The following is a 22,800-nucleotide window of genomic DNA, read 5'->3' as shown; positions in this document are numbered from 1 at the left end:
TAAACATCCCCTGCAGTTGTGCAGACGTCTCTTAAAAAAAAGTATCAGACAAAAAATTACTTCATATTGTGATGTATTCATTATTGCAAGCCATCACAAGGCAATCTAACAAGCCAAGTTTGCAAGGCAATACTATTAATACACTATTTCTGAATCATTACGTTATTCTTTCTACACAAATGTCAATTTTCAACATAAACAAGTAAATCAAGTAAGAAACAAACAAAGAAAATATGGATTTTACTTCATCTTTCATATTTTCAAACATTCAAATCTGACTTTGATGATGAGGCGCTCAAAAAAAAAAAATTGAATTTGCTGCTTGTTCAAACTACTTATATAAAAATGAGTGGAAACAACACAATTCTTAAGGTTTCGTTAGGACAACTTAGGCCCAATCCCAATTCTACTCCTTAGCCTTTCCCCCTTCACGTGAACGTGCAAAACGAGGGGTGTCCCAATTGTCTTTAGCTTGAATGCGTAGGGCTAAGGGGAAGGGCTAGATACCCCTTTGAACTGAGATTTTTCAGGACCACACTTGAAACCAAGCGGTAGGAAAATTTCCCAGAATACACCAGCCACAACGACAATATGGCTGCACCCAGAAGTAAGGAGATCCACACATTTGTATTTTTTGTCATTATTACGGATTTTACAACAAACAATCATATGTTTTAATACATTCATAACAGCGTTCGTGTTTTACTGTCATGCTTAAAAAAAAAAAAAAACGCTAAAATAAAAACCACTATTTCGCCATCTATAATTCATAATAATAACTCCTGTAGAGTCGTCCCACAACTTTCTGACTCTCGAATGCCCTATCAGTAAAGTCTAGTGGCTGGGAATGACCTTTTTACAGTGTCTGCTATAATGTTAATGTTGTTTTCGTGTATTTAGATGAATATGGCAACGGTGTAAATGCACAGTACAGTTACGATCTTATTGCCACATTATATCATCATGATAACATGATATTGTTGTCTTCAGTGATTTCCTAAAGATAAATACCAAAAAAAAAATAATGCAACTGGAATAACTATAACTGTCGCGATCGTTGGTCTCATATGAAGCAGGAGATCGCGATGACATACTGTATGATGACGTGTGCAGGTGTTGTAGTGCTGTCCCATTTCTTAGGGGTACATTTTGAAGCCCGTCCCCTTCACACTTTGTTTCAAAGGCCAAGGGGAAGAGGTAGGGGTACAAAAATATAATTAGGATTTGACCTTAATAGTTTTATGTTCAATCCACTTAAATTTGTAAAAACTAATAAGTAAACTTAATTCCTTCATGTTGTCCCAACACAAATTGATACTAAATTGCAGTTAGTGTTCCATCTCGCATGATTTTGCATATTGAAATGCAGTTGGTCTTGCATAATGTCTGTATTAAAATTTTATGGGTCTTCCCTAACTTATAAATATTAAATCAACCACTGCATCTGTAAAGAAAGTGCCAACTTTGGTGTTGATTCTTGGTGTTAAAGCCAAAAAAAGTGTATACAGTGTTATGACGATAACACTGAACAGCTCTGATGGCACATTTTATTTATGTAGATCAAAAGCCTAAGTCGTATAAGCTAAAAACTCCTAACACTATTCTTTTGCTGCCTTGCAAACACTGGTTTTTAATTCAATAAAAGAAAACTGACTGTTTATCCCTGTACAAGGTTAAAAAAACTCTTCAATCTTTCTACTCTCTGTAATAATAAATCAAGGTCCTCTGCATATCAAACGATGCCAAAAAGCCATTTAAGATATAGTTCATCAGAGATTCAAAATTTCTGTCATCACTTCTTTGTTCTTTAAAACACAGGACAGAAGCAGTTCACATTATGAATAAATCATTTAATTTGGTTGTGTTTTTACTGAATTCATCAATTTATGTAGAATTCACAATGAATCCCCAAAGAAAAGCTAGAATAGGAGCTAGTGATGGGTTGTTCTTGAACGATTCATTCATTTTGAAGAGAAGATTTGTTCCTTTTTCGAGTCCTCTATCAGGTTTAAGCCATTCATTCATCACGTGAAAGAGCCGGAAAAAGATTTAACCTGTTCATCTCTCGAGTCCTCGATTTGAGTCGTTCTTTCATCACGTGAAAGACAGTAGTAAATTTTATGCATTTAGAGCTAGAAAAAGATTTGATCCGCTCATCTCTCGAGTCCTCGGTTTAAGTCGTTCGTTCATCACATGAAAGACAGATATCAGTCATATGCATTTAGAGCCGGAAAAAGATTTGATCCATTAATTTTGCTGTCACGTGATGAACAAACGATTCAAAACCTAGAAGACTTGAAAGATGAACTCATCATGGCTTCTTTTGGTTCAGACTGTGTCCATTGGTTAAGCTTATATGGGACTGTCAGTGTGACGTAAACGAACCACTGAAATTTGAAGACCTGTCAGAAGAGGTGAGCTGACAATCATAGACGAAAGACTAGGTAAACAATAAATAGTTATTTTCTCTTTCTAAGTTATGACTTGTCTGTAGTGTGATCATGATCAACGTTTGAGGTAGTTGTAGATGAGTTTGGAAGCAACTTGTATAATTTTAATAATATTTTGGCAAATTGAACGAAATGACTCAAAAAAAGATTCGTTCATCTCACTGAACGAGACTCAAAGGTCCGAACTTCCCATCACTAATAGGAGCTATTTATTATGCTCCTCCTATAAAGCTCCAGAATGACATCAGAAAAAAATATACACCTCTTATATATATATATATATATATATATATATATATATATATATATATATATATATATATATATATATATATATATATATATATATATATATATTATATAGCTGTAATTAACAAAAGAGAGAAAGTTCAGAATTAAGTTGACGCTGAGTAAATGATGACAAAATTTTAATTTCTGAATAAATGTTTGTTTCTGAATGTCTATCATAAACAAACATGCAAGACTGAAATCTGCTGCTTCTGGGTGACATCACCGCTGATAAATCACATTGAGCACTGATGTTTAAACACATTAACATCAACTTCCTTTTTTTGGATTCAAGTATTATAGATAGACATCTTGATAAGCGGAAGTCATGACTCGGGTCACTAAAACTGTCAATACATGTGCTTGCACTTAATGTTTCTTCATTTCTTACAGCCAAGGCTGGAGCAGGGGCAACTCCTGAAAAAAAGGTATAGTAATTATAATTGGTGGGTTCCTAAGACACGCAGTTACATGTCTGTAGCCTGTAGTCTGATTCGTTCAAATATGGCAGGAATTTTTTTTTTTCATTTGTTTACAATTAATTTGCTTGACATTTCTTCATCTAAATAATTTCAGTTTAACATTTAATTAGCATTTTTGTCATTTTGTTTAAATTTTGTTGTATTTTACACTTCATTTACTCATTTGTTTTTTCCCCATTGATTTATATTGTTGGTATCACCCTCTCAAACACATAAGACACCCACCACCACACCGCATGCAAAAGCTAGACTCACCCAAAGAGGGTCTTCAGTCACAGGCATCCCCAGAATAAAGCCCTCAGTCACTCCTTCAGCTCCATCATATCCCTTTAGCACTCCAGCCTCCACAAACTCTGTAAAAAGCCCAGGAACAAGAGAGTCCAGGTCCACAGTGAGTACAGCCACTCATCCCTAACCATTATTCTCTGCAGGAGAAAGTCACTGAAGTTCATGACCATTTTACAACATTAAAGGGGACCTATTATGCGAAAATCATAAGGGGTTTAAACACAATTGTGTGGCAACAGTGTGTAAATATAGCCAGCCTCTAATGAGATTTTTTTTATAATCACACTTGGAAAAAAACGTTCTCCCTTTGTATTTGTCATCAGAGGGGGAAAACTCCGCCTGTTAGCGTCAATCTGTCCCTCATTAGCATAAACAGCCCTGAGTGAGAAGCAGCCGTCCGCCATTAGAGTTTTTATCTGTCGAAGATAATGCAGCGAGTTTTAGATGCACAAATGAACACTGTAGTCTCTTCTACTAGACACTTTTTCTTTCACACAGATAACGTTATCCTGTTTTGAATCTTTGGTATGCTGAGACACAGGTGTTTTTAGCTCCGCCCTCTTTTGAAAAGAGCACAATCTCGTTTGAATTTAACAGTCTCCAAAATGGCACAATTTGGATCAAAGCCTAAAAAGGAGAGTTTCAAAGAATTATAAACAATATTTGTGGAGTATTTTTGGCTGAAACTTCACATATACACTCTAAGGACATCAGAAACTTATTTGATATCTTGTAAAAAGGGGCATAATATGTCCCCTTTAGTGTCCACTGAAAAGAAGGTGGATTTCCAGTAGCTGAGACGTTTCACAACATCAACATTCTTATTGGCAGAGCAGAAAGAGAAGGGAATGGCTGGATTTTAGTTATGCATTACTACATTTGAACTGTGAAATGATTTTAAATCGCAGTAGATTTTCTGCTAGCTTGTTCATGCTTTAATTGTCCATATTTAGGCTGGAGATGCAAAGACGAAGACAGCAGGTGTCAAACCCCAAGGAGTTGGTGCCAAAATCCCTGGTAAGTTAATTGTTTTAGATGAATATTATTAAAGGTTCCACATGAATCTTTATTTAGTTCCATAAAAGGAAGAATATTTGGTGGCTCATTTAAGTTTTTTTTCAGACAGGCTGAAAAGGAGCTTGTTATTATGTAAACAATTTTTGCAGTGAAGTGCTGATTTCCTCTATTTTAAAGAATTCAGTATTGCTGTATATAATATATAAAATGACACCTGGATGTATTTCAATGTACTGTATTCACCTACATATAATGGCAAAATACAAAAGTGTGCACAGCTTCCGGCTTAGCTAGTCATCTGGAAGTACAATATATGCCTATTTGAAATGGGTTGTGAAACCTGCAAGGGAATAATTCTCTATTTATAGAGGATTTATGTGACTGATTTGTACCACTTTGATTTGTGAAATACAGCTGCTTCACGGATGGAGCAGCGAAGGACAGGACCAGGGTCCATTGAAAGAGGTAAAAAAAAAAAAAAAAAAAAGAAAGAAGAAAAGTTGTAGGCCAGGAACCAATAAAATATTTTATTACACAATGCACTGTTTGCCAGAATGATCTTTGTTTTGGTCTATATATTGTTAACTTATGCCAAAAATCATTAGGATATTAAAGGGATAGTTCAACCAGAACAAAAATAAACTGCCATAATTTACTCACCATTTACTAGTACCAAACCTGTTTGGGTTTCTTTATTCTGTTGAACACAAAAGAAGATATCTTGAAGAAAGTTGAAAACCTGTAACCATTAGTTTTCCCTGTTACAATCAATGGTAACAGGTTTTCAGCTTTCTTCAAAATATCTTCTTTTGTATTCAACGGAGTAAAGAAACTTATAAACCTTTGGAACCTCTTTAAGGAGAGTAAATAATGAGTGATTTTCCGTTTTTGGGTGTACTATCCTTTTAAGTAAAGATGATGTTCCATTATCCATGATGTTCCATGCTTCCACGATCATATTTAGATAATTTTCCTTCAGCTTAGTCCCTTTATTCATCAGGGGTCACCACAGCGGAATGAACCGCCAACTAATCCAGCATATGTTTTACACAATAGATGCCTTTCCAGCTGCAACCCACTACTGGGAAACACCCATACACTGTTACATTCACACACATACACTATGGCCTATTTAGAACAGGGAGAACATGCAAACTCACCACAGAAACGCCAACTGGTCTAGCTGGGACTCGAACTAGCGACCTTCTTGCTGTGAGGCGATAGTGCTAACCACTGAGCCACCGTGTCTCCCGATAATTAGGAATTTACTACAGTAAATATATTGAAATACAACATTTCATTAGTAATGTGCATTGCTAAGCACTTATTTTGAACAACTTTAAAGGTGATTTTCTCAGTATTTCAATTTTATAGAACCCTCAGATTGCTCAGATAGACTCAGATATACTTCGATAAACATACATCACTGGAAAGGTAGAGAGATTATTTATTCAACTTTCATCAGATTTATTAATCTCAATAATAAAAAAAACAACAACAACGAAACAACAGTACTAATTTATGACTTGTTTTGTGGTCCAGGGTCACAAATAATAATAAAAAAGTTAACAAAACTACATGAATACTTCTAAATAGGGCTGTGCGATTAATCGAAATCGAATCGCAATTTGAAATGTTGTGATTAGCTAATCGCATGGGGCTGCGATATGAAATATATTTGTATTATTTAATTACCCCTGCCCAGAGCAAATGCGTGACTGCCGTCTGTGTGTGATAGTCTTACTAGCAATTCAGTAAGAACGAGTGATGAGTGTCTTGTTAAAAAGTCAACTGAAAGTATTGCCAGTGACACTCAATCTAGTAGCAAACAAGAGCAAAGTACAATTTCAGAGTTGCTTCAGCCATGTTAGTTTGCTGAGTGTTCTGTATTTTTATAACTATTATTCTTTTGTTTGTATAATAAGATACTCTATCTCCCTAATTTGAGTTCAATATGTTTACAGAAAGGTAATGTCATTTGATTTGTTTTCACTGTTTGCTCTAGAGAAATATGAGAGCTTAATTTTTTATTATTTAAAAATAAATTTGAATAAATGTTTAGGTAAGTTAATATCTTTTCAGTTCCTTTTTAACTAACAATGCATTTTAGCAGTAAGAAGGTACTATACAGATTACTGAGCTGAAGCTTGACTACAAAATTAAATCACAAATCAAATTGAAATCGCAATATCGGTCCAAAAAAAAAGAAAAAATAATAATAAATAAATGAATAAATAAATAAATAAATTGCAGTTAGATATTTTCCCCTAATTGCACAGCCCTACTTCTAAATATTCACATGCAAATAAATGCTTGAAGGCCTTTACTATAGGTCAATAAATTACAGTGTAATAAAAAAGCAAAAACAGAAGAAAACATTGTGGTCTTCTGCTGTTTCTCATTGTCAGCCGACTCACCTAAAACCCCAGACCGCAGTGGTTGCAGCAGCCCCGCCAGTCGGTCCTCCACTCCCGGACAACAGGTTAAGAAGGTAGCGGTGGTTCGCACCCCACCCAAATCACCTGGCTCGCTGAGATCTCGTGCCGCGATTGCTCCTGTGGCACCTATGCCTGACCTGAAGAACATCAAGTCCAAGATCGGCTCCACTGAAAACCTCAAACACCAACCTGGAGGCGGAAAGGTAATTATATCATGCAACACAATTAGCAGCAGTGTTAAGTGAAGTAAAGCTATAAGAGTCGGTTCTGACCTCATGCAATGGACACAGGCCAGTCACATCATGTTTTTGAGTGGATATTGGGATTCTGGATAAGACTAGCATCATTTCTAAGAAGCCAATACTCAAGCTCTCACAGCAAATATTTTAATGCAAAGAAAAAATTATGCTTGCCAGTGCTTTAAGAAGAAAACAAACCACTTTGCAGAGCCGGTGAGCTGCAGCTCAGCTCAAAGCACCTGGTTAACACTCTTGACTCTCCTTGTCCTTTTCCAGGTGACTATTGTTCATAAGAAGATCGACTTGACTAATGTTCAGTCTAGATGTGGATCCAAAGACAATATGAAGCATGTTCCTGGTGGTGGTAATGTGAGTAACCAGTAGGGTTGGAAATCCTCACTCAGAGAAATAGTGCAGTTAATACTAGACTTATATCATAAAAGAAATTCATAAATGAGAAATCTAACTAGCAAAATGTAAAAAAAAATAAAAAAAAACTATTGAGAATTAGTGCATTTCCATCTGGATATTTCAAGAAATTTCTGTGTTGAGATTAAAAAGGAAAATTAGACTTTAGGCATCCAAAATGTTGAATTAATTTAACGCTGTATTATTTTTATTTATCCCATTTTCCAATGTGACCAAAATAGTTAAAACTGTTAATATCGAACATAGTAAATGAGGAGTTTAGATGCAAAAGCCTCGAAGTGTCATCTGAAACTTTCTTTTAAAGCAGACCTAGGCTTTTTACGATGGACTTCTTTGGTCGGCCCGTGTGAAGTATTTATTTAATTTAAATTCAACTGCAAACAGAGCCGTGCAATGCGCAGGTCATATATTGCGAGTCAACAAAAGGGAACATTCACATAGCGTCTTTTGCACGCTTAGTTTTGTTATTTCAAATGGAGACGTGCCTGTTCAGCATGCAGACAGGAAGGGATGCACATGAGGTATGTCACGCTCACGTTTTCCAAGCGCCGTGAGTTGAAAAAAATCTAAACATTTCAGAGTGCCACAAGCGAATAACGAGTCACGTAACAGGAACTAACCAGGCAGCTTCACACTTTGCATGGTAACACAGTAATAAAGGTAGACTAATTACTGGGGCCAGACAGAATCCGCAAACATTTTTTGCCATTTCTGCAGAGAAAAAAAAATATATATATAAAAAATGTTATATATATATATATATATAAACAGATTTTTTTTTTAACAAATTAACTGTATTGGTCTGGCCCTCTAAAACCGCCCCAGAATCTAATGTGACCCCTTGGAAAAATGTTTTGCCCACCCCTGTTCTAAAGTGTGTATAATGAGTGTAGGTTCAGTAATTTTACTTAGCTCTTTACTTTTATATTGCCTTTAAAGTGAAATACCTGAACATAAGCATAGGAGGCAGAGGAAATTCTTTTTATAGAAGACATTTTCAGACGGCACAGAATAAAAAAATACATATTAATACATTTAGATAATTTACTTTAATCATTAATATTAGAATGTGAAGAGACTTTCAACCAACAACCAAAGAAATGTTTCTGAAGACGATCACCTACTGCAACTTTAAAGAGGCTTTTGCATCTGAACTCTTCAAATGTGCATTATTTAATACTAACACTGTACGCAAAAACTTTACCCAAGTAGTACAATCATGCAACTTTTATTAACATCTCTCAAGTCTTTCTTGATCTTGTGCTCTTTTTCGATCATGTCTGCAAGAGGTGACTGCTAAAATACAGCATTACAATGGGAAGTGACATTTGCTTTAGCTGCGAGCTGTGCTATTAGATGCCAAGAGTTTCATGAAGGTTTGGCTATAACTCAGCGACTGCAGCATTCCTGCTCGGGCAACGCATTTGGCCAGGACATCCATCTAGATGCCTTTGTGAAAACTAGTCTGAATGCATTTGCCGGAATCCCCCAGTGTTAGTGTCTCCTCTTACCTGGTGTTCCTCTTGGTTCCTTCTGGTGATGCACCTGGATTGCTGACTGTTGTTGCTGCATTGCAGAAGTGCTGCTGTGTAGTGCATGCATGTTCCTCCGCTCTTCAGAGTGGAGATATATTCCTCTGCAGATGAAGATTAGAAGATGTTTTAGGATGTTAAATATACAATAAACTCCAAGGGATATGGATCTTTACTTGAATGCTTAAAACGTGAGCATGCTCATTGTTATAACATTTGCTTATCTTGTTTGTGATTTTTCTTTTTGAACCAGCCAAATTAGACATTGTTTTGAATGTAATTTCTTGCTTATATGTGACACTGAAGCACAAAACCAGGGCACATTTATGGGAATAGCCAACAACACATTGTATGAGAAACAATTAAATTGACAATTCTCTTACAAAATAAATAAATAAATTAATGAATTAATGACTAAATAAATAACAACAATTATATATATATATATATATATATATATATATATATATATATATATATATATATATATATATATATATATATATATATATATATACACACACACACATACAGTTGAAGTCAGAATTATTAGCCCCCCTGTTTATTTTTTTTCCCCAATTTCTGTTTAACAGAGTGCAGGTTTTTTTTCATCACATTTCTTAAAATAATAGTTTTAATAACTCATTTCTAATAACTTATTTGTTTTATCTTTGCCATAATGACAGTAAATAATATTTGACTAGATATTTTACAGGACACTTCTATACAGCTTAAAGTGACATTTAAAGGCTTAACTAGGTTAATTAGGTTAACTAGGCAGGTTAGGGTAATCAGGCAAGTTATTGTATAACAGTGGTTTGTTCTGTAGACAATCGAAAAAAAAATATAGCTTAAAGGGGCTAATAATATGACCTTAAAATGTTTTTAAAACTTAAAAACTGCTTTTATTCCAGCCAAAATAAAACAAATAAGACTTTCTTCAGAAGAAAAAATATTATCAGACATACTGTGAAAATGTCCTTGCTCTGTTAAACATCCCTTGGGAAATATTTAAAAAAAAAAAAAAAACTAAGAAAAGAAAAAAAAACTTTCAAAGCATTTAATAATTCTGATTTCAACAGTATATATATGTCTTGGCCAAATACTGTCCTATTCTAATAAATGATACATCGATATTATTCTGAAAATGATCTTAATTATTCTGAAAAAGATGAGACTTATGACTGGTTTTGGGGTCAATAGTCACATATGTGGTCTCTATTTTAAGCTCATGGCTTCCACTTACATAAAGTTAGTTAAGGTGATAAACCAATTTTATTTAACGTTAGCTTGGTTTCTCATTCCTCAAACTTCTAATTTGGATCTCTTTAAAAAACTACTTATATATATATATATATATATATATATATATATATATATATATATATATATATATATATATATATATATATATATATATATATATATATATATATATATATATATATATTCATTCATGCAGTGCATTTTGTAGCTGTATGTGAATGTAGAATGTTAAGATCCAAGTGCTGCACTTGAACATTTTTTGCTGTCTCACAAGTGCTGCTGTCGCCTTCAGATATAAACTAGTTATATCTGATACCAAAAATTAGATATAACTTTTTCTTCCATTACAGCCTCATCCTTTTGTACAACATTAAGTGAATCTCTTTTCTGACTTTTCATGTCTTAAATCTAGTTTGAAAGGGTATATATTTAAATAGTGTAATTGTCAATTAATGTTCTTTGAGAAAGAATCTGAAAACAAATACAATCCGGTATAAATGCTAGGTTCACCTTTTTCACATGGAAATACGCCACTCGTTGAATTCGCATGAAGCATGGGCACAGTAAACGGGATTTATATCCATTTTGTGGTAGCAAGTTCCAACGAACCCTGTTGTTGTGATTAATAGTCATCTTCCTACACCCAATCATCAGCTCCTAAAGCTTTTTCTTTTTGGCTGATGACTGATGATATTTGTTTTTTTATGCTTCAGATTCAGATTGTGCACAAAAAGATCGACCTAAGCAACGTCCAATCAAAGTGCGGTTCCAAGGCCAACATTCATCACAAACCGGGTGAGATTTCAATCAGATCATACAGTACAAAGAAACAACAACAAGCAATACAAGACAACCAATACGGATTAGGTTTAAACTCTCAGAAAAAAAGTCAGTGTATCCACCTTCATCCTTACCTCACTTGACTAATTGTGAAGTTTTTTCACTTTTACATGTATTTTTAGGGGGAGGAAATGTGGAGATCAAATCTGAGAAGTTGGATTTCAAAGCCCAGTCAAAGGTTGGATCTCTGGAAAACATTGGACATGTCCCTGGGGGTGGACAGAGGAGGGTATGTTCTTTACTTTATTAAACAAAAGCACTGATATTTGAGTCTCAGAAGTGCAATACTGTGTTGCATTAATTGTGTGTTGGATCATTTAAAGAAAGAGTTCACCTAAAAATCTAAATTTACTCACCGTTTTACTCTCCCTCAAGTGATTCAAGACTTTTAATAAGTTTCTTTCTTCTGTTGAACAAAAAAGAAGATATTTTGAAGAATGCTGAAAACCTGCAACCATTGACTTCTATAGTTAGAAAGACAAATACTATAGAAGTCAATGGTTACAGGTTTTCAACATTTTTCAAAATATCTTATTTTGTGTTCAGCAGAAAAAAGAAACGCGTAAAGGTTTGGAACAAGTAAAGGATGAGTAAATGATGACAGAATTTTTATTTTTAGATGAACTGTGCCTTTAATGTGGATGTATGAATTAATTCACTACAATAATACTATGCACAACACAACATGTTTCATGATAAGGCTTTTGTGTAATATTATATGTGCAGTATTTGCTTTAAACTCTCCTTCATGGTCAGCATGCTTTCTTCTGCCTGTCAGACTTCGGTGTACTTCTTTCACAGAGATTGTTGTCTATTTGTTTGAGTTCCCTCACAGATCTGCTGGACTGTTTATTAAAACACAGAACTCCGGGTAGAAAAAGCAGCTAATCTATAGCAGTTGTTAGTTATTTTTTCAGCCAAAATGTTCAATTCTGTCATTGCTTTCTCACCCTTGTTTTTTTTCAAACCTGCACGACTTTCTGTCTTCCACGAAAATCAAAAGGAAATGTTTAACAGAATGTTCAGGCTGCTCTTTATTTAGTAAAAAGTGGACTGAATAACTCGTGTTTGTCAAAAGCAAGCAAATGAACTATTTATTAATATCTGCAGTGCAGCCTTCGTTTAATCTGAATTAAAATGTTATATAGAACTGAATCATTAGAGTGACAGAACCGCAGCTGGGCTTCTTGCTCTCCTTCATCTTCTCTCTCTACTGAGCACATTTTTAAGATCACTTACTAGTGCTCCCTTGCTTAGTACTTACTATTTTTCCATACAGTAATCTTCAGCTCATGTCTCTTGTATCACACATACTGTCACTGGCTACAGTGCTACTTTCTTGCAGTCAAATTCAAACATGTTCAGGAATCAAGTATGAGTGCTGATCTAAGAAATGTTGGTATTGCATAAAAATTAACAAGCCTATATTATATTAGCCTATATTATATTAGCTTCACTCAACTAGATCGGGGTGTGTGTGTTTCCTTTAATAATACTAAATGGTGAGTGACAGTTTGGTATGTTTTTTGGTACAGCATGTAGGAAAACTAAAATCTTTCAATTACACAGTGATTTACTGAACAAATGTGGCTCTGTCTTTAAGTTACAGTTGTTTATATATTTATTTTTTGCAAAAACAGATCATTACCATCAGATATAAACAGATGATTACTAAATGGTTAGATATCATGTTTTATGTTGTGTATTGAAGTGTGTTATTTGAAAAAGATTTATGGAATTTACTAAAACTAGGATTTTTTTTTATTTTGTTTTCAGAAATGATGTTTTATTGAAGAGTACAACTGCAAAAACTAAACAAAAAATGTCTATCTTCATATACACTAAACATAGCTAAAGTAAAATATAATGAATAAGCTAACAGTGCAAACAATAAGTAAAATGCTCTTCTCTACAGTTTGAGTTGATTTCTAGAGATTATTAGACAAGAGGTGAGCTATATACAGTCTAGTGAAGTTTTCACATGTTAATTGAAACAAGCATATATTAAAATAATAATAATTTTGATATTTAAGAACCAGTATTGCTTTGTAAAAATGTAGATACAGGAGTAAGAATTATTAGCCCACCTGTATATTTTACCCCAATTTTACCCCAACAGAGATTATCACACTTCTAAACATAATAGATTTGATAACTCATTTCTAATAACTGATTTATTTTATTATTTTATCTTTGCCATGATGACAGTACATAATATTTGACTAGATATATTTCAAGACACTTTTATACAGCTTACAGTGACATTTAAAGGCTTAACTAGGTTAATTAGGCTAACTAGGCAAGTTAGGCTAATTAGGCAAATCATTGTATTTTGATGGTTTGTTCTGTAGACTATCGAAAAAATATATAGCTTAAAGGGGCTAATAATTTTGACCTTAAAATGTTTTTTTTAAAAACTAAAAACTGCTTTTATTCTAGCTGAAATAAAACAAATAAGACTTTCTCCAGAAGATCAAATATTATCCCAACTACTGTAAAAATTTCCTTGCTCTGTTAAACATAATTTGGGAAATATTTTAAAAAGAAAAAAATTAAAAGGGGGCTAATAATTATGACTTCAACTGTATGTATATATATATATATATATATATATATATATATATATATATATATATATATATATATATATATATATATAAAAAGTACATTAATTACAATAATACTGTATTGTTTGGTAATCATGCAAATTAAAGCAAAAACCCATACTGGAGTTTTTCCATACAAATGTGCCCAACTAAACCTATACATTTAATATTTTTGACTAAAATAAAAAGTATTAATCACATGAATAAATCAGTTTCAGTCTGTTGATGAACATTCATTCATAGATGGATGTTATTACTTGACCCAAAAGAAGATCTGCACTCTTACTTTAAAATGTATGAGCACTGAGACAGCTTCATCCCTTCTCCCAGCATTCCTTCTACTGCAATTGTTTTGAATCACTTCATGACTTCATTTCATAATTTGTATCCCAATCCATTTTGTTTTGTTTACCCATAACCCTATGAACTATGTGGCGTCCCATGCTGTAGAGGGAGAAGGAGAAGGAAGCAGAGCCGCAGGCCACAAATGCTTCCTATAATGGGGATGCTGTTCACTCTAATGATGTGGACATGACCTTTGACCTTCACGACTCTGAAGGCAACAGTCTGGTTAAGTCAAAGGCCCTCAGTAAGTATGTTACTGGAATTATGGAGTGTCAGTTTAACTAATGATTACATATTTTGTTGTTTTGGTCTGTAAGCACAACTAATTTAAGGAATAAGGAATAATCAACTAAATTATTTGATTATTTACTCACGCTCAAACCATTCTAGGTCTATTTACCTTTGTTCTTATTTATTTTAATTATATTCTGGCTGTCCACATTGTAATGCTCGCGGTGATTGTTTGTCCGTTCTTCAAAATATATTTTAAAGCTTTTAAAAATATATTTACTTAACTATATCCTAAGAAAATATGTCAATGTGTGATTTACTATTTAGAATGCAAGTCCTCAGTTAGCCTGCATTTTAAAGTCTTTATTTGTGGAAATATTTTTAATTTTGCATTTCAATATGTCAACATAACATTGTGTTCTACAAAGTTTTCATGGATTAATTTCTGCAGAGACCTCTTCCTGCTCATCAGCCAATCATTGTGTTAGTAATCATTCTGACATCATCCCTAGGAACAAAGTCAATCCCACTCTTATGTAAAAATAGGTCTCAGCAGCTTTGTGAACAGGTTAAAAACAAACAAACAAACAAAAAAACTTGTAGCTAAGAACCTTTACTGCATTTTAAAAGTAAACTTAAGGTAAGATAAATGTCTGGTGAATATGATTCCAGGTGGGGTCAATTTGGTAAATGTTGGGTAAATTCTGCAGGACAGTGGCCCTCAAAGAGCAGAATTTGACACTCCTGCTCTATTACAAAAAAAAAAGGTTGGATGCACAGTATATGCAAAATCGCTAAAGAATGGTGCAGCAGGTTTAATATACACATACATAATACACACACACGCAATACATTAAATATACAAGACACATCTTACTATGTTATTGCATGAGGTTGTCCACTAGAGGGCAGTCTTACTGTATGACATGGATGACTTTCAGCTGCCTCTGCAAATGAAGCTGGGATAGCAAAACTTTTATTGAGCAAGTCCACATTTATTTTTCAGCACTGTTCAAAAAACAATAAATTAGACTGGTTTACAACATCGAATACTGATGTGATCAGGCCAATTCCTGCTGAAAAGTCAGTGTTTCTTCACATGACATCTAAATGTATCCAAACATAGGAGTAAAACTTTTTCTCAATGTTAAAATCTAACATTTCTGTTGTAGTACATTTAAAGCAAATAAATAAACCAGAATCTAAACAATGTATAATCAAAGTAAGCATTTCTTTTTTTATGTCTAAAAGAAGTCAAATAGACGTCTAAATTTAGATGCCTTGGCTAAAAGAAGTCTAAATCTGGGCTCTCAGTGAAAATCTAACAAATGTAAACAATAGAGTAGCGTAGAGTAACTTAGCTTCCTTTTATCAAAGGCATCAACGTTTAGATGTCTTTTAAACTCAAAATTGCTGGGTGGGATGTTTCATTATTTTTATTTTTAGGGTGAATTCAGGTCACTTGTGACAACTGACCTGAATTCTCCTTATTTATTTGTTTGCAAAATGTGTTCATGTTCATCCAACTTAATTCAAATTTCACCTTTTCTTCCATCAGATTGAGAGCCACAAGCTAAATTTCCGTGATCAAGCCAAAGCGCGCACTGACCACGGTGCTGACATCGTCTGCAAGTCCCCCGACATTTCCACAGATGGATCCCCTCGCCGCCTCAGCAACGTGTCTTCCTCCGGCAGCCTCAACATGACCGACTCCCCACAACTGTCCACACTGGCTGATCAGGTCTCAGCCTCTCTCGCTAAACAAGGCCTGTGAGCTTGCCGGCTACTGACGAATCCAGAAAAGAAAAGAAAAAAAAAATGTTAAAACGTATCTCCTTCAGTCCTTTCAAATAAGGTGCTTGTCGGATTTCTCCTAACTAAAGGTTGTCCCAGCAGCTTGTCTGCTTGTAAAATAATTCTTGCCGCTCGGCACGGAGGGACAAGAATTGATGTTATTGGCTCAGTCCATCAAATAAAAAAAAGGGGGAAAATACTAAATAAAGGAGCTGGTGGTGTATTGATCCAAATGGTCATTTACAGCACTGAGTAACCTGTTCCGTTTAATACCCTGGTTTTTAAAGAAACAACATTTGCTTTCAGAGCTGTATTTGCTTTGTTGCCTTATTGTGAATGTTTTTATTTACCATAACTTATGCACTCCTGTTTTGACATGCAGCAGTAGGGAAGGCAAATATGCAGTTACTATGAATTTGATGATTTAACACAAATTTAAGAAGGATAAACAAGTCTGTGTCACTTAAATCAAACGCAAATTTCATTTATGACAGTATAAAAACACCAGTGGTGTGTTTTGACCCAAATTAAAAAAAACATTTCATTCAGAATTTGCGTATATGTTCTTTAAAACTACTGCAAATACAAATATGCTTCTGTGCTTTACCACAGCATATTGTCCAGGCCTTTCTGTCCCCACGATTAATGCGTAGGAGGTTGCGTCACTAAATGAAAAACAAATCCTCTTGCTTTGCCTCTAGTGACGGTTTGGTTGAGGAAAACAAATGTCAATATATATTAAAATAAACTAATGCTGTTGGACAGGGCTCAACAATAAGGATTCTTTTCTGCCTACCACACGAGTGGTACAGATCTTATTTAAATATTTATATTTTTTAGTTATTTATTTTTGGATTTTTACCAGTGTTTTGTTTACAAATGTTTAACTATTTCTATTATTTACCGCATAAGTCATCTGCTTTCATAAGAATTCAAAGCAATGCATTTTGACATTTTTTGGTTTAAAAACAACTGACACTGCAGGCCCGTATGGAGGTATTTTAGTGACATTTTAAGCACTAATCTTTGCTGTATTCTCTTGACGGTTTCGGATCATAACCACACTTCTTGATGCAACAAATGTGCTTACCATACTATTTTACAAAGTGTTTATTTAGAAATGTGCGTTTAAACTGTTTAAATTCATTCATGTTGTCCTAAAGCAAATCGATTAAGTTAACGTAACAAATTTAAGTGGATTGAACATTAAAAAAGTCTCCCCCAAAAAATCTCCAGAATTGTGTTCAGCTCATTTTAAATAAGTAGTTTGAACAAGCAGCAAAATATATTTGAGTGTTAACAGGAGAATTTGATGTTCTAAATGTATCAACATATAGATGAAAAAACCTGTTTGAATGGTAAAATCTAACAACATTTCTGTTGTAGTATATTTTTAGCAAATAAATAAACCGAAGAGTGTAAACCAGAGATGCCTAACGTAGGGCCCGCAGGCCAAAGTTGGCCCATTGTAACCTGTGATTTGGCCCAACAATGTAAAGCAATGAATTTTTACATATTTTTGGTTTATAAACATCTGATTTTGCAGGCCTGTAGTCAGCCTATTGAAAAGGATGTTTTTTTTTCTCAAAAAGTGTAGCTTTTTGCAGTTATTCTCGTTAATTTCTATTAAATTAGGAGGTATTTTAGTGACATTAAGCACTAATCTTTAATGCATTAGCTTGTCGGATTCTGATCATAACCACTTCTTGATGCAACAGGAATGTTTATGTAGAAATGTGCGTTTAAACTAAGTTATTACAGTTTTATAAATAACGTTATGGAATCAGAATTAAATAACAATCTTTAATAAAGTAGTAGGAAAAATACTGATTTATAAAATATAAATGTATTATCATATAAAAATCGATTAGGAATCTGTTAAACATTATTAAAAACCAACTAAGTACATTACAAACTGTAGCCTGTGCGTAAATAAACTGGCCAGCTTATTTCCTAAGTCAGAATTTGTGAATTTGAATAATTAGAAATATAATTTGTCTTAAAGCCTTCTTCCATTAATTATTTTAATAATTTATGATGGACCAATTGGCTCATATAGGGGCCAAATTTTGGACTTTGTCAGTGTTGGGTGGGTCTTTCCAACCATCCGAACATCTCCCCTGGCTACAGGCCTGTACTGTCTACAATGAAATGACAATAAGTGCAAGACTTTACAACATTCAACACATTAAATGTTGTAATGTTCAGTACACAAAAGGTTGATTAAACAATTATGGTATTAGAAAGAATTAAAAAACTGTATCAGGCAGTAATTAGAAGATTTAGTGTCAAAATAAGACCTCGAGATCACTTTGCCATCCTTATTGTTGAGCTCTGTTTGCCCTGCACAAGCACCATCCATCAGCTTTTTGTTAACTTACCCAAACCAGGCAACAATGCTTCTGTATTGATGGATTTCAGCCTCTGCATTTAAAATGTTTTTCCAAAGAATGCATGAATGGACATCAGACTCAATAAAAACAACACCATACAGAGAAATCTCATATTGAGAACAGACAGCTGAGAAGTGCCTCCCCAGTTTCCATCAGCTACATTTCAGAAACCTGTTTTAAAATTCTCTCCGGTCCAGCACAGATTCAGTCTTGTCCATCAGCACAGAGCTGATTCATTTGGTGTGAAATATGACATTATTTAACACATAGCCGAGCTCCCCCTTCAATCCAAACCATAACTCTAACACCTTGCACATTTACCCAGCATGCTATGAACTTCACCCATGGTCTCCTTGATAGTAGCCAGTCACCACGTCCCAGTCCTTTATTATAGCGTTAACCAATATTTAAACATGAAAAGAAAGAGAAAAAGTGGAGGAAGGATAAAAGGAACAAAGCTACCTGCTAAAATCCAGGTTTATGTTGCACTCTTTTTCTAATAGTGTTGTGTGGACGATGTAAAAAAAAAGATGTACGAATGCGTTTAGACGATCTGATACTACTACTAGGCTTTTTATTTTATACCTGCAGTGCATTGCTCATTTGGGAGTGAATGCACTGGTTTGAAGCAAGAGCTGCCTCAAACTACGTTACTTGTTAAGATGTACAGGCTATCTTGCGTTTAAATGAAACGGGGAGGAAATTTATAGGTAAAACAACGGTTAAATTTGCATCCAGAATTCACATGATCAGTAAAACGACAAGCTTCAGACGGATATTGCTGTAAACCGATATGGCCGTCCTGAATACAGCATGCTGCTAACATAAACCTGAGCATTTAGACTTGTGGGTTAAGGCTGAAGAAGAGACTTTTAAAAGATAAACCGTGTAAACGTGGCACGGGGAAAAGGTCTTTCGAGTAATTCTGCCCTTTAGCTGTGTTTCAACGGTTCTGTAATCCGTTAACGAGTCCCATCTTTTCTCCTCAGTTTCATTTCCCGCCACTGCTCTTCTCATCGCGGTTCCTCATTCTAGCTTGACAGTTGTGATTGTCCTTATCGTAATGTGTTTTATTAATTGGTTTACACTGATGCTCCTTGCTGTAAACGTGAATTTGGAAATAAAGTCCGTATTAAACTGCTTTACCTGTCCTTTGTTCTACTTTTGGTCTCATTTTCTCGTCAACCGCATGCAACACTATTGATTGCTCAGGTGGACAGTTACGTTACACGTCTTCGGCCACTTTTGACTATGAAAGGACAAGTGGGATTTCGATTTCTAGATAACCAGGGGTAAAAAAAAAAAAATGCACTTGTTTCGAAAAAAAAATGTACAAATGTGTATATATGTATATCCATTAATACAGGCAGGGTGCGAATTATACATTGACTATCAGGGTCATGTTTTTCGGAAATGTTCCGTAATATTTACATTTACATTTAGTCATTTAGCAGACGCTTTTATCCAAAGCGACTTACAAATGAGGACAAGGAAGCAATTTACACAACTATAAGAGCAGCAGTGAACAAGTGCTATAGACAAGTTTCAGGTGTGTAAAGTCTAAGAAGCAAAGCATTAGTAAAATTTTTTTATTTTTTTTTTTTGAGAGAGAGAGAGAGAGAGAGAGAGAGAGAGAGAGAGAGAGAGAGAGAGAGAGAGAGAGAGAGAGAGAGCACAGTTAGTATGCCTCAGATAAGCAAATTTATATATTTAATTAATTCTAATTTATTAATAAATCTTGTTATATGTTGTCAGTGTATTGAGGGATACGTTTTGTGAAGACTTGCACTGTCCGTGCTCTAGATTTGCCAGTTTTAAACCGATTATATTTTTGGTGCAAACTTGCATTCTCAGAGGTATGAACAAATGTACATTGAAGGTATTTATTATTTAATCATTAATATTAATGTACAGATCATAGCAAACTATTTCTTAACTATTAAAGGGCAGACCCCTCATAAATCTTGTTTTGATGTCCTTCGGGGGGGTCAGACCCCCTGTAATGGAATATAAGCTACTGTTTTTTTAGCCAATGATGAACTTCTGGTGAAAGCTTTGTGACTATTTCCATAAGTTTCTTTTTACAGCATTGATGTTGTAATGTAACTTAAATATAACTAGATATTAAAGTTTGAGGACAAACTTTATGGTGGCTTGAAAAGCCGAGTCTGATTTAGCATGTTACTAGCCTGAATTAGCAAGTAACTAGCATGATTCTAACATAAATTAGCATGTAACTAGCATGATTCTAGCATGAATTAGCATGTTACTAGCATGTTTCTAGCATGAATTAGCATGATTCTAGCATGAATTAGCATGTTACTAGCATGTTTCTAGCATGAGTTAGCATGTTACTAGCATGTTTCTAGCATGAATTAGCATGTTACTAGCATGATTCTAGCATGAATTAGCATGTTACTAGCATGTTTCTAGCATGAATTAGCATGTTACTAGCATGTTTCTAGCATGATTTAGCATGTCATTAGCATGCTTCTAGCATGAATTAGCATGTTTCTAGCATGAATTAGCATGTTATTAGCATGATTCTAGCATGAATTAGCATGTTACTAGCATGATTCTAGCATGAATTAGCATGTTACTAGCATGTTTCTAGCATGAATTAGCATGTTACTAGCATGATTCTAGCATGAATTAGCATGTTATTAGCATGATTCTAGCATGAATTAGCATGTTACTAGCATGATTCTAGCATGAATTAGCATGTTTCTAGCATGAATTAGCATGTTATTAGCATGATTCTAGCATGAATTAGCATGTTACTAGCATGATTCCAGCATGATTTAGCATGTTACTAGCATGTTTCTAGCATGAATTAGCATGTTACTAGCATGATTCTAGCATGGATTAGCATGTTACTAGCATTTTTCTAGCATGAATTAGCATGTTACTAGCATGTTTCTAGCATGAATTAGCATGTTGTTAGCATGATTCTAGCATGAATTAGCATGTTTCTAGCATGAATTAGCATGTAACTAGCATGATTCTAGCATTAATTAGCATGTAACTAGCATGTTACTAGCATGATTCTAGCATGAATCAGCTTGTTTCTAGCAGGAATTAGCATGTTGTTAGCATGATTCTAGCATGAATTAGCATGTTACTAGCATGACTAGCATGTCACTATCGTGTTGCTAGCACCTTTCTAGCAAGATTAGCATGTCAGTAGGATGTTAAAACTGTTAGCGTGTGTTAGAATAGCTAGTCACAGTCTCTGGGACAGTTGCTAGGGTGCTGAAATTGGTTGCTAGGGAGTGGCTGGTAAGTTTAAAGGTAATCAGTGATTGGCTGCTGGCTAGACTGAGTTGAATGAGGCCAGACTCTAGTCTGTAGGACAGTCTGATGCAGAGTTATGAGCTCACAAAGGTTGATCCAATGTTAAGTCAATGGGAGTCTTTTACAATGGAAGTCTATGGGACAGTTGCTAGGGTGCTGTAAATGGTTGCTAGGGAGTGGCTAGTAAGTTAAAAAGTCATCAGTTATTGGCTGCTGGCTAGACTGAGTTAAATGAGTCCAGTTAGAAGTCTGTAGGACAGTCTGATGCAGAGTTATGAGCTCACAAAGTTTGACCCAATGTTAAGTCAATGGGACTTTTGGGATTTTTCTGGGTCGTTTTTCAGAAAACCCAAGGTCGGATCAGTTAGAAAAGATATAGCAACCCGAGTCAGACCAGTTCGAAGGTTTGACGAAAGTTTGAAGTATGTAGCTTGAAAGGCCTAGGAGGAGATACACTTAGAAATTAGTCTCAGAAGAAGAAGAAGAAGAAGAATAATAATAAGTTTAAGATAGATAACAATATGCTGGCTTTTCAAGCCACCATAATAAATTAAATAGACTTAAGCATCCATTTGCTTGTTAAAGTGTAGAGACAAAAATCATTTAAACACAGGAGCCGTCATTAGCAAAAGGCTAGCGCAAAAAACTCCCAAAAAAATCAATAAAATCAATTTCCATTCTTTAAAGACATGGCATGGAAAATTCTAATTTAATGCAGTGCTTCTTGTTTGGTCTGATACCCACTTTATATCATGTCTCAGTTAGGCAGTAAAGGTCGCTGTTTTTATTTATTTATTTATTTTTTTAAGAAATCAGATGTTAAACGCAGCGATTTTGTAATGGGATGACAGTTCACTGGAAGCCTTGG

The 22,800-nt window shown here is 34.6% G+C and overlaps 1 protein-coding gene across 5 annotated transcripts in view; it reads left to right on the top strand.

Annotated features, from left to right (window-relative positions):
• maptb (microtubule-associated protein tau b) overlaps window positions 1–19,779 on the top strand; it is a 58,452-nt gene extending 38,673 nt beyond the window's left edge. For 4 of the 5 annotated variants that reach the window (XM_056453358.1, XM_056453353.1, XM_056453354.1 and 1 more), the window contains 7 exons: window positions 3,132–3,166; window positions 4,462–4,525; window positions 4,940–4,990; window positions 6,934–7,166; window positions 11,143–11,224; window positions 11,392–11,498; window positions 16,010–19,779. In XM_056453358.1, coding sequence (XP_056309333.1) covers window positions 3,132–3,166; window positions 4,462–4,525; window positions 4,940–4,990; window positions 6,934–7,166; window positions 11,143–11,224; window positions 11,392–11,498; window positions 16,010–16,225 — 788 coding nt within the window. In that variant the 3' untranslated portion in view covers window positions 16,226–19,779. Of the gene's footprint in view, window positions 1–3,131; window positions 3,167–4,461; window positions 4,526–4,939; window positions 4,991–6,933; window positions 7,167–11,142; window positions 11,225–11,391; window positions 11,499–14,325; window positions 14,465–16,009 lie in introns of all 5 variants that reach the window. The other variant, XM_056453357.1, reaches the window with a different exon arrangement.
• The last annotated feature ends 3,021 nt before the right edge of the window (window positions 19,780–22,800 follow it).

This window comes from Danio aesculapii, chromosome 3 (assembly GCF_903798145.1).
Source record: "Danio aesculapii chromosome 3, fDanAes4.1, whole genome shotgun sequence".
Taxonomy (NCBI): domain Eukaryota; kingdom Metazoa; phylum Chordata; class Actinopteri; order Cypriniformes; family Danionidae; genus Danio; species Danio aesculapii.
The sequence above is the reverse complement of the archived record's forward strand: the minus strand, read 5'-3'. Positions and strand labels throughout refer to the sequence as shown.